Consider the following 12,076-nt stretch of genomic DNA (forward strand, 5'->3'; position numbering starts at 1 on the left):
TCCCGAGTAGCTGGGACTACAGGCGCCCGCCCCCTCACCCGGCTAGTTTTTTGTATTTTTTTTTAGTAGAGACGGGGTTTCACTGTGTTAGCCAGGATGGTCTCGATCTGCTGACCTCGTGATCCGCCCGTCTCGGCCTCCCAAAGTGCTGGGATTACAGGCTTGAGCCACCGCGCCCGGCCGATACTACCTCTTTCAAGTTGGAAGGGAGGAGGGATGCATGTATGTAACAGAAAGAGAGATGACATTTTTCAAGGCTTAAAAAATTGGAGCAGTTGCTCTCTAATAACTACCAATGTCTTGATCTGGATCAAAAAACAGCAAGAAAATAGTGGACAGATTGCTGGCTGGGGATTTATTTTGATCTGAGACATAAGCAAACTGTTTCTGTCATTTGGTTACCACCATTTTTTATAGTGCTCCCTTTTAAATACATAATTTTGTTAGCTGGGTATGGTGGTTTACGCCTATAGTCCCAACTACTAAGGAGGCTGAGGTGGAAGGATCCCTTGAGCCCAGGAGGCAGAGGTTGTAGTGAGCTGAGATCGGACCACTGCACTTCAGTCTGGGCAACAGAGCAAGACCCTGTCTTCAAATAATAAATAAATACAATAAATTCATAATTTCAGAGAATACCTTTCATGATTAAGGTTTTATGATCTAAGCAACTTATTATAAACAATTTCTTTTCCTTTAGGGTAAGCCTACAGAGGCCTCCATAGAAGCAAGAGTGCAAGAATATGGAGAATTAGATGCTAAAGATTACATTCCAGGAGCAGAAGTTCTGGAAGTTGAGAAAGAAGAGAATGCTGAAAATGATGAAGGTTGATTTTTATTGCACCCTTATTTTGGGCAAAACACTCCTGCAGTGTCTGTGCAGACCTTTAAATTGTATACTGTTTGAACATTCATTCAGCAGATATTTATTGAGCAATGACTATGTGCCACGCACTGTTAGAAGTATTGGGGATCAATTGAGCATGGTTCCTCCTCTTGCAGAGCTTATGTTCTAGCATAGGAAATGCCTTTTCACGACCTTCAGGGTGGCTGGCTGCCCCTCATCCAAGGGCATGCTGTTTGGTGCTTGAGAAAGACAATGATCTTGTGTTTGTTGCCTAGAAAAAATTATGAGGGTTAGCCCTTAGAGGAATCTTCCAAAACTCTCCTTGTTGACGGAGAATGCATGTTAAATTTGTGGGAAAATACTCGGGAAACTCCATTCTAATTTCCAGAGTCCTTTATTCTTTGAATCATTCATTACTCAGCAAATCTTTTCTTTTTTTTTTTTTTTTTCCACAACGGAGTCTCACTCTTGCCCAGGCTGGAGTGCAGTGGTACAATCTCAGCTCACTGCAGCCTCCATCTCCCAGGTTCCAGCGATCCTCCTATTTCAGCATCTTGAGTAGCTGGGATTACAGGCATGTGCAGCCATGCCTGGCTGATTTTTTTATTTTTAGTAGAGATGGGGTTTCACCATGTTGGCCAGGCCCTAACCTCAAGTGATCCTCCCATGTTGGCCTCCCAAAGTGCTGGGATTACAGGTGTGAGCGAGTGCACCCAGCCTATTTCAGCAAAGCCTTCATTTGCTGTGAGCCAGCCACTGCCAGTGCAAAGATGAATGATATTGTTTCTGCTCTGGAAGGCTTCCAAAGAGCTGAAGAATGAAGTGTTAACAGGATTTATCATTGGAGTGGGTGGGGGCATAAGTGCAGGAGAGCAGTCAAGTCCACCTGGGGAGTTTTTTTTTTTTTTTAAGGGCTTTGGAGAGATGGTGACTGATGAGCCAGGTATTTGGCAAGGAATGCTAGAATAGCAGAGACTTTCCAGGCAAAGTGTGAGCAAAGTCCTGAAGGATTTAGAGAACTATTAGAATGTAGGATACAAGGTGGGACGTAGCAAGACAGGAGGCTTGAGATAGAGTTTGGAGACCTTTTCATACGTGGTTATGTATGTGCCAGACAAAAGAGCTGGCACGTTGTCTTAAAGATCATAGGGAGTCACAGAAAGATTGCAGTGTCTGTGATTTAGAAAACTTAAAACTGTGGTGGCTCCATTAAGAAGCCTGATATCTTTTTATTGAGGTGTCTTCAACATTCTTTAACATCCCAAATCTTGTACCTCAGTTCTCGGAATGACTGTAACTAGATTCTCATACGTGGGTAACACACGTAGGACAAGTTAGATGCTTGCTGCGCGGCCAAGATAAATGTATAAGTGCAGTTTTGATGGACACGGTTGGTTTAGTTGAAAGAACATGACCCTAAAGGCAGACATGATTTTCATGATTTCAATGTAGGATGCCTTTTTAACAGTGTGACTTGGGGCATGTTACTTAACTCTGAGCATCGGTTCCTTTTCTGTGGAGTCATGAGGGTTAGAGTGATTGTAAGGTTTTGACTCATGGTAGATACTTGGTCAGTGCATATTTCCTATTCCTTAGATTAACTAGATAAATGCATGTGGCTTATTTAACAATAAATATTGCTCAGTTCTTGGTTAATAGTGTATCTGTTCAAGGTTGATTACCTTACTTTTCTGTTGCTTGCTTGAGCTTAACCTTATATTGAATATGCAACATAAAGTAGCAGTAGTGAGTTTGCTTTTTTCATGCAGATGGATGGGAAAGTACCAGTCTCAGTGAGGAGGAAGAGGATGCTGATGGTGAATGGATTGATGTGCAACACTCTTCCGATGAAGAACAGCAAGAAATCGTAAGTCTGAAAATTTCATCTTACACCCTGACATTTATTAAGACGTAATTTATTCTGGGCCTTGGTGGGAGGCTACAATTTAAATGGCTGAGCTCTCACTTGAGCTGGTAGCCATTTAAGCCCTTATGTGGTTTCAAGTCCAAGAAGCTGAATAGCATGCCCATGGAGGAGCGGAAAGCCAAAGCTGCAGCCGTCAGCACCAGCCGAGTTTTAACTCAGGAAGACTTCCAGAAAATCCGCATGGCCCAAATGAGAAAAGAACTTGATGCTGCCCCTGGGAAATCCCAGAAGAGGAAATACATTGAAATAGACAGTGATGAAGAGCCCAGGTAAAATGGCACATCCACTTTAGTACTTCAGTCAGCTCACATGGTAATGAAAGCATCAGGAAACAGAATTCCATTCTTGCTTCATGTGTTCTTTTTCCCTCATCCCAGGGGTGAATTACTTTCTCTTCGGGACATTGAACGCCTTCATAAAAAGCCAAAGTCTGACAAAGAGACAAGACTAGCAACTGCAATGGTGAGTGAGCACATCATTCCTAGTTTTTTAAACAGAAAGCAAATAAAATGAAACATAAGCCAGAACTTGTATAGCCACAGAATGGCAATTTTAAAAAATGTTTTAAATGTATAATTAACACAGAAATTAAAATGCACAGATATTAGGTGTTCAGTTAGATGAGGGATTTTGTTTCGTTTTGTTTTTTGTTTGGTTTTGTTTGTATGTTTGTTTGTTTGTTTTTTGAGACAGAGTCTCTGTCTGTCACACAGACTGTAGTGCAGTGGCGCAGTCTCGGCTCACTGCAACCTCTGCCTCCTGGGTTCAAGCGATTCTCCAGCTTCAGCCTCCCAGGTAGCTGGGGTAACAGGTGCCCGCTACTATGCCCAGCTAATTTTTGTATTTTTAGTAGAGTCAAGGTTTCGCCATGTTGGCCAGGCTGATCTCAACCTCCTGGCCTCGTGTGATCCACCCGCCTCAGCCTCCCAAAGTGCTAGGAGTATAGGCATGAGCCACTGCGCCCAGCCAGTTAGATGAGTTTTGACAACTGTATGTAGCCATGTAACCACCACTCAAAACAAGGTAGAGAGCACAGGAAGGCAGTATGACATGTCTGTAGTGTTGGGAAACCACTATATTTATCAAAGCTAAGAGAAAAGTAGGAGTGTGTTTACAGTCACCAGTGAAAAGCCAGAGCCAGTTGAAGTCTGCCTGTGGCTAGTGCTGTGGCTGCTCATGATTGTGTCCTGCCTACATTTCCAACATCATTTTCTGTGTTTCCACTTGTTCGAGACACCGTCGTCCCATCCTAGTTCCACCTCGTCCTCTGTCTTCCACATGTCCTTTATCCTCCACACCTTTGTGTGCACTGTCCCTTCTTCCAGAAATGCTCTGTCTTTCCCCTCCTTTCCCTTACCATGAATGCCTTCATCCTGCCAAAAAAAAAAAAAAAAAAAGTCTACCTGTCTCCCTTTCTAGGAAGTTCTCCTGACCTCACCAGGCTAAATTGTGACTTTTCTTCCTCCGAGCTCCCCTTACTCCGTTATAATACTGCATGGCCATTTCTTGGTCCCAAGGAGCAAAGACTGTGTCCTGTCAATTTTGTGGCCTTGGCACCTACTAGAGCTTCTGACACAGAGGAGTCATTAATGTTGATTAGATGACTCCTAAAGTATGCTACTGAAGAAGAAATATCAAACTTTTTGTTCTGGTAGGCTGGAAAGACAGACCGAAAAGAATTTGCGAGGAAGAAAACCAAAATGAATCCATTTTCTAGTTCAACAAATAAAGAGAAGAAAAAACAGAAGAACTTTATGATGATGCGGTATAGCCAGAATGTCCGGTCAAAAAATAAGCGTTCCTTCCGAGAAAAACAGGTGAGTTCCACTTGAAGCTTGGGTGGCAAGAACAGTACTGTAATTCTAAGACAGCTTTACATTTGAGACGGACTTGCACCTTCTGAAGACTGGGCATTATTGTGTGTGCCTTGTGGTTAATGGGAGCATTGTTGGAGAGCATGGAGAGGTGAGAAGCAGTCAGGGCATGTAAGTCCCAGACCTGACTTGATTGAGACTCAGCTGTGGGACCAGAGAGGAATCCATTTTCCTCCAGTATAAGTAAAGAAATGCAAGCTAGATCATCCATGAGGTTCCTTCCCATGCTAAAATTCTCTGACATTTGATCTGTGAAATGTATCAAAATTAATTGAATAACTTTTTAGTGCCAATTTTATGCCTGCGTTTTTGAGACAGGGTCTCACTCTGCTACCCAGGCTGGAGTGCAGTGGTGCAGTCACAGCTCACTGTAGCCTCACGGCTCACTGCAGCCTTAACCTCCCAGGCTCCAGTGATTATTGCGGGATCTGGCCTGCAGCCCGCAATGCCGCAGGGCTCTTTCTTTCTTCCCAGGTGGATCGGCAGGTTGAGAAATAAAAGACCCACACAAGATAGTGAAAGTTGGGTCCAGGGGGTCACCGCCTTCTGGTCCTGCGATGCTGCCAATGCACTGGATATACCAGCATTTATTATTAAGTTTAGTGAGGGTGGGGGTAGGTTAGTGAGGGATTTAGGGTTGTTTGATTATGAGGTGAGATGGTCACATGGGGATGATGTAATTCTTTTTTTTTTTTTTTTTTGAGACGGAGTCTCGCTCAGTTGCCCAGGCTGGAGTGCAGTGGCGCGATCTCGGCTCACTGCAAGCTCCGCCTCCCGGGTTCACACCATTCTCCTGCCTCAGCCTCCCGAGTAGCTGGGACTACAGGCACCCACCACCACGCCCGGCTAATTTTTTTTGTATTTTTAGTAGAGACGGGGTTTGACCGCGTTAGCCAGGATGGTCTCGATCTCCTGACCTCGTGATCCGCCCGCCTCGGCCTCCCAAAGTGCTGGGATTACAGGCGTGAGCCACCGCGTCCGGCGGGGATGATGTAATTCTTTAACATAACTGTATTTAACATACTGTATTTCTGCACATTTCTGTGTGCAGAAATACAGTATACGGAGATAAGAATTTACAATATAGTGTGTGCATCAGCAGTTTCTAACAGAGCCTTAAAACAAACACAGTCTATCCAGAACCTGTGTTTAGCAAGATACTAATCAGCAGTGACAGTTGCAGTAAAAGCTGGTTGCAAACAATCAACAGAAACAGTACGTGAAGCTAGACAACCAGTTAGACCACAAATTCTCAGAAGGGAGTATGCCTTAACCCTAAAGAGACCTAGAAGAGCCGTGGCAAGATAAGGGCATTTATAACCGTATCTTATCCATATGAACAGGTGCCCCTCATGCATCCGTTTGTAGGCTCCCCACAAGGGTCGCATTCCATTCCCAGAGCTATGAACATCTGCTTTTCTGGGATAGGAATCTTGGTGCTGTGAAACCTTCCTGACTGCATGTCCGTTTATAGGCTCTCTGCAAGGGGAAGCACATCATGTGCTGTTGGCTCATTCTGGCAGCCCAACCTGGCATTGTCTTTACACAGTCCTGCATGCAATTTTGTATTTACAATAATCAGGAGCATTTCATCTTTTATTCCTTAGCAGTAGTTTCAGGGGGTCTCCCTACAAGTGATCCTCCTACCTCAGCCCTCCAAGTAGCTGGGAATACAGGTGTCTGCCACTACACCGGCTAATTTTTGTATTTTTTGTAGAGATGGGGTTTTGCCATGTTGCCCAGTCTGGTTTTGAACTGCTAGTCTCAAGCAGTCTGCCCACCTCAGCCTCCCATAGTGCTAGGATTATAGGCGTGGGTACTTTTCAAAAACCAATAATTCTGTGTGGTAATATCTCAGAAACAGTTTCAGAAAAGCATAGCAAAATAAATAGGTTTGTGTTGGCATGATCCTTCCTGTATGTGCCCTTTTGAAAGCCCTGATGTTTACAGGCTTTGGGATTTCATTTTATCCATTCATGGCCTTTGAATGGTAATCCCGTGCTACTTAGGCAGCTTGTTTATTTCAGTAATTCATTGTGATAAAACAAGTTTATACTTTTGTATCTTTCTCTCCTGGCAGTTAACAGTGTATCTAAATGTTATTCTGAAGAATTGCCAGGATATCAGCTCTGGGTAAATAAACAGTGGCATATTGTGAACCAGTGTTCCTAAATAGCTAGCCAAGGATCAGCCTGCCAGCACTGAATGTAACCACCAGCCCTCTAGGGCAGTGCTGTGTCTGTGGGTTCCAAGTCAGTATTCACTGAATTAAGGTACCATTTAGCTCACCCTGTTGACTCTAGTTCTAAATTGTATTCAACAACATCATGTAAATAATGACAGCATTTTTAATAGAAGCTGTTGAAATTGAGGTGAAAGGAAAGGTGCCACTTAGGATTTTAAGTACTCTAAATTTTGCCACATTCTCCTAAAATTATGATAGGATTGACTGAAATCCACTAGTCTGTCCTTCCCTGGCCTTTACTCACATTTCAGGGTTGAGGAAATATTAATTACCGTGTTGGTAGGTGTGTTTCATTATGAGGTTTCTGTTAGCTTGTTCCATTTTAGTTAGGACTCCCCCCACCCCAACTTCCTTTGTTTTTTAGCTTGCCTTTTCTGGCATGATAGGGAAGCCCAGCTTTGTTCCTTGCAAGCACCTGGAGTCATAAAATAACTCTCAAAGATTGAAGAATCTTTTTGAGAGTAAATTAAGATTTCATTGGACATATGCACCTGTTGGTTCAAGAATGTTTTTTCTTGTTCTCCAATTTTCTTGCCATTTGGAACCTGATATTAATCAGAATTTCTATGTGTGTTTCTTTGCCCTGTATTTTCTTCAGGATCTCTTCATTATAAACATAACTTTAAGTTCCTGATTTTCTCTGTTCTCTCCTTTAGACCAGTACTGTTCAATAGAAATATAATATGAACTACATATATCACTTAAAAATAAAAAAGTAAAAAAGAGGAAATTGTAATAATATATCTTATTTAACCCAGTATATCTAAAATGGTATTGTTTCAACATGTAGTTCAACATATAAAAATTATGAGTGCAATATTTTACATTTTGTTTTTGAGTTAATTGAAATCAGCATGTCTTTTATACTGCAGCACATCTCAATTTGGACTAGCCAATTGCAAATGCTCAGTAGTCACACGTAGTTAGTGGCTACCCTATTGGACAGAACAGTTACAGAGCATCCCCAAAGCTGCCCGTGACCCCAAGGGCCCTGTGAGAAAGGAGCATCACACTTCACACCCCGCCCTCTATCCCTTGGTGATATTTCAGTGTCTTAAATAAAGGGATCTTACATGGCTTGAAAGTGTACGTGAGGTCTTACTGTAAATTGTTAGAATATGAAGAGGTGACTGGGATGAGACTAGCAGAGGGAAGTAAAGCATAGGATAGGGAAGGAGAGGAGGATCTTGCAGTAAAGCCTGTAGAAAGATAAAAGAAGAAAACGGGGGTATACCTGTTCCTTTTCTTTAATTGGTGGCATTTGAAGGGGAAGGAACTGAAATATGTGTGAGAGTAGGCTGTGCATTGCCACAAAGCTTAATGAGTGGGCGTAAATTCCCATAACCAACATTAGCTAACACATTTAGTTCTTAGCATGAGACTTCACTGTTCCAGGGCTTTCCATTTATTAACTTGTTTAATCAGTGTACAATAGTATGTGCAGTTACTGTGATTAAACCAATTTTGCAGATGAGAAAAATTAGACACAATTAGATGAATCTAGAAAATACCTCCTTAGCCAAATTAAGTTGAAATGAACTTACAGATTTTTGTTCTGCCTTAAGTATCCCAGCTATTCTGCTTTTCTGCAAAGACATACCAAGACCCAGGTGTGAGCTAAAGGCAAGGAGTCAACTGGAAATCATAAAATCCAAAAAGTTTGAACATTTGTATGTAGAGCTAGGTAACTTCTACCCCAAAACTGTTTTAGGTTTATCTTGTTAAAATTTAAGCTAGAATTTTAAAATAAAAATTAAATAAAAGCTAGAGATTTTTAAAAGTTTCTAGAACAAAGAATAGTGCTTGGGAATGAATGGAGTAGTATCCATCACAAACTTAAGATGTATACATTAGTCTTGGTTAACTTTAATTTTGGTTTGTTTTTGATCATCTTTAATATTATGTTTGTTTTCTTTTGGGAAATGTAAAACTTTATAAGGACTTTTGTAGGTTCACTTCAGACACTGATCCTTCAGTCTTCTTTTTCTCTAGATCTTAAATTCTTCACCTTCTAGTTCTACCCTGGGGATCTTGAAGAACCCAACCTCTTTGGTTAGAGACGAACTCCAGGGGATGAAAGCCTAGATTGAGTCTCATACAGTTCACTGCTTTCATTCTTAATGTTCACTTTACATACTTCCAACAGAAAATAATTAAGTTAAAAATTAGAACCTGTATTAACTAGAATATTTTGCCATAAGCTACAGTTGTCAGGGCTTCAATTTCTGAGTTAATATCTTCATGTTTGAGCCATTATAAAGGGTTAGTGTTAGCATTTACTTAGAACATTTTCTTAGTTTATTGCATAAAACAAACCCATTTGAAAATCAGTAGATAAGGTAACACTTTTCTTTGTTTCAGATTGTATATTGATAGAGTTATCATAAATCTGCACAAGTGCTGAATGCTATTTTAAAGTATTTGAATGATCCATACATGTCATATGCCATCTTTAGTGGAATATATGTGGAATATATGCCATCTTTAGTTGGAAAAGGTGATTGATTATGAAGAAAAATCTGTCTTCCTGTTACTTTTAATTTAGACAATGTATCTCATCCACAACTCCAAAATATTAAGAGCCATATAGACCAAATAAGTATTATTTATTTTCCCTGAAGACAGGGATACTGTAGTGTCTGCATTCGGTAGCTGCTCCTGTTTTGAGCTTATGTCTCCATGAGTTGGAAACAGCAGTCAAGAGCTTTGCATATTTCCTAGCAGTAATATGCCCCATCCTCGATATATATAGATTTGATCTGTTTGGAATATTTTATCATTTATAGTTTTTCAGGATGGTGTGTTGACTTGGTGATTCCTTTTTAGTAAACTTTCATGTAACCAGATTTGTATAACGGGGTTCCCAAGAGTTATGATGTTTCAATACTTTTTTATTTTACAGTTGGCACTAAGAGATGCACTTTTGAAAAAGAGGAAAAGAATGAAGTAACTTCCCAGCAAGTTTTCCATTCCAAGAAGAATGCTAAGTTTGTGTTATTACTCTGAAAATTGGTAAATCAAGCATGTTTGTTTACATTAAAAAGTCCAGACTCACTGTATTGTGAAAACTGCTGAATATGTGGCAGCAATTTGGTGTTTTTATTTTGGAGACGGCTAATGGTGGGAATGTTAATGTAAATAGTGGTGATAATGTAAAATCATTTTATGTATCATTCATGCAAAAAGAAAGTATCGAGTGCCTATTAATTGTCACTGTAGATATAAAACGAATGAGCTGTACCCCCTTCACTTAAGGCATTGACAGCTTAGCTGTGGGGGTGGACACACATATGTGTATTTATAGTGCAGTGTAAATAGTTCTCTAGTAGAGGTAGCTCCATATTTCTATGAGGTCACTGAGGCCTTATGGACTAACTCTGTGGAGATAGGAGTTATATATTCTTATAAAATAAAACAAAACAAAACAGGACAATGTTACAAGAGTAAGAGGTTCTTACTTGTACATAGGCTTTCCTGCTGAAAACAGGCCCCTGCTGTACAGATTTTGATACATAATTTAGCTCTTTTAGTCAATCCAAAAGATTTAAGTGACCCCCCCCTCTTTTTTTTTTTGAATGCCATGTAAAGTCTTTTTGGTTAAGACCTCACTTTTAAAAGTGCCTTAAGTATAAATAGTACCTTTGGAATGTATTTAGTTCATCATTTCAGCTGCCTTCATACTGGTTTCTTCAGCCTTCCTTCAGCCTGTAGTACTTTCAGCCCACTGTTTACCTTGTCTCAATAAAAGGTTTCTAATGCCAAATAGGTACCATTGTGTGTGGACTGGTGTGTGGTGTTCTACGTTCCACAGGCATGCTGCATCCATTTCAGGGGACAGTCTGTTTGCATGCAAATTTTTGCATTTGGAAATCGTTTGGTGCCTTTTGTTTCAGATTTCTTAGATAATGTTGTGGTAGATGTTACCACGAATTAGAGTAAAGGGCAATTTTCTGCACTCCAAAAGCAATTTCGAAGTTTCACTCTTGTTACCAAGGCTGGAGTGCAATGGCACAATCTTGACTCACCGCAACCTCCGCTTCCCGGGTTCAAGTGATTCTCCTGCCTCAGCCTCCCGAGCAGCTGCGATTATAGGCATGCACCACCATGCCCAGCTAATTTTGTATTTTTGTTTTAGTAGAGACAGGATTTCTTCCAACCTGAGGTGATCCGCCCACCTTGGCCTCCCAAAGTGCTGGGATTACAGGTGTGAGCGCCACTGCGCCCGGCCTAGAAAGCGATTTCTAAAACCAGTGTTTTTATTTCCTTTCCAGTTTCTTCTGTTCACTTTCTGCATTCAACTTCAGTTTTATTTCAATGCGACTTAGAGACTGTCCCTAAAATGCCCCAGATTGCTGTTGGGAGATTAGTCAAGCCACCAGAGTCAAGCCCCAGCAACTTTAGTGTTTCACAGGAAGTATTTGATGCAAATTTGTATATTTTAGACCTGAAACTGCTCCTTTTTCTTTTCGCATTTTTGAATTGGGTGTCTCCTTGTGTCTGGATCCAGAAAGTGAAAAAAATTCAAAATAGCAAGTTTTCACAGCTTTATTGTGTGAATTGTGATGGTGCCTGGAAGTTTCATCCTTCCTCTAGATTTTTCCATATGCAGCCATTATTATAATAAGCATTTCCCATTGTAAACATTTCCAGTGTTTACAGTGTTTTTTGTAAATGTTTTAGATACCAGGAGGTCAAAGTCCATTCTGTGTTGTGACTTCTGTTCTACTGTGCACTCACCCTCTTCTTAACTAGCCTTTCTTACATGCAAGACAGAAAGATGTAGTATGTGGTTTATAAACGTGTATTCTGAACTTTTATTTCTTTAATCCCATAGTATCTTATTTCTATCTGATTCCTTTTATTATTTTCCAAATCTTCTCTTGAGAATATTTTGTAGGCCGGGCGTGGTGGCTCAAGCCTGTAATCCCAGCACTTTGGGAGGCTGAGACGGGCGGATCACGAGGTCAGGAGATCGAGACCATCCTGGCTAACACTGTGAAACCCCGTCTCTACTAAAAAATACAAAAAACTAGCCGGGCGAGGTGGCGGGCGCCTGTAGTCCCAGCTACTCGGAGGCTGAGGCAGGAGAATGGCATAAACCCGGGAGGCGGAGCTTGCAGTGAGCTGAGAACCGGCCACTGCACTCCAGCCCGGGCGACAGAGCGAGACTCCGTCTCAAAAAAAAA

At 41.2% G+C, this 12,076-nt stretch overlaps 1 protein-coding gene across 1 annotated transcript in view; it reads left to right on the top strand.

Annotated features, from left to right (window-relative positions):
* The window catches only part of SDAD1 (SDA1 domain containing 1), a 43,640-nt gene extending 32,985 nt beyond the window's left edge, over window positions 1-10,655 (top strand). Inside the window, 6 exon segments of the mRNA XM_017876582.1 lie at window positions 698-824; window positions 2,614-2,711; window positions 2,850-3,040; window positions 3,149-3,233; window positions 4,427-4,588; window positions 9,793-10,655. Coding sequence (XP_017732071.1) covers window positions 698-824; window positions 2,614-2,711; window positions 2,850-3,040; window positions 3,149-3,233; window positions 4,427-4,588; window positions 9,793-9,840 — 711 coding nt within the window. The 3' untranslated portion in view covers window positions 9,841-10,655.
* Window positions 10,656-12,076: the final 1,421 nt, after the last annotated feature.

The sequence above is a fragment of the Rhinopithecus bieti genome, unplaced genomic scaffold, assembly GCF_001698545.2.
Source record: "Rhinopithecus bieti isolate Rb0 unplaced genomic scaffold, ASM169854v2 scaffold_8675, whole genome shotgun sequence".
Classification (NCBI taxonomy): Eukaryota; Metazoa; Chordata; class Mammalia; order Primates; family Cercopithecidae; genus Rhinopithecus; species Rhinopithecus bieti.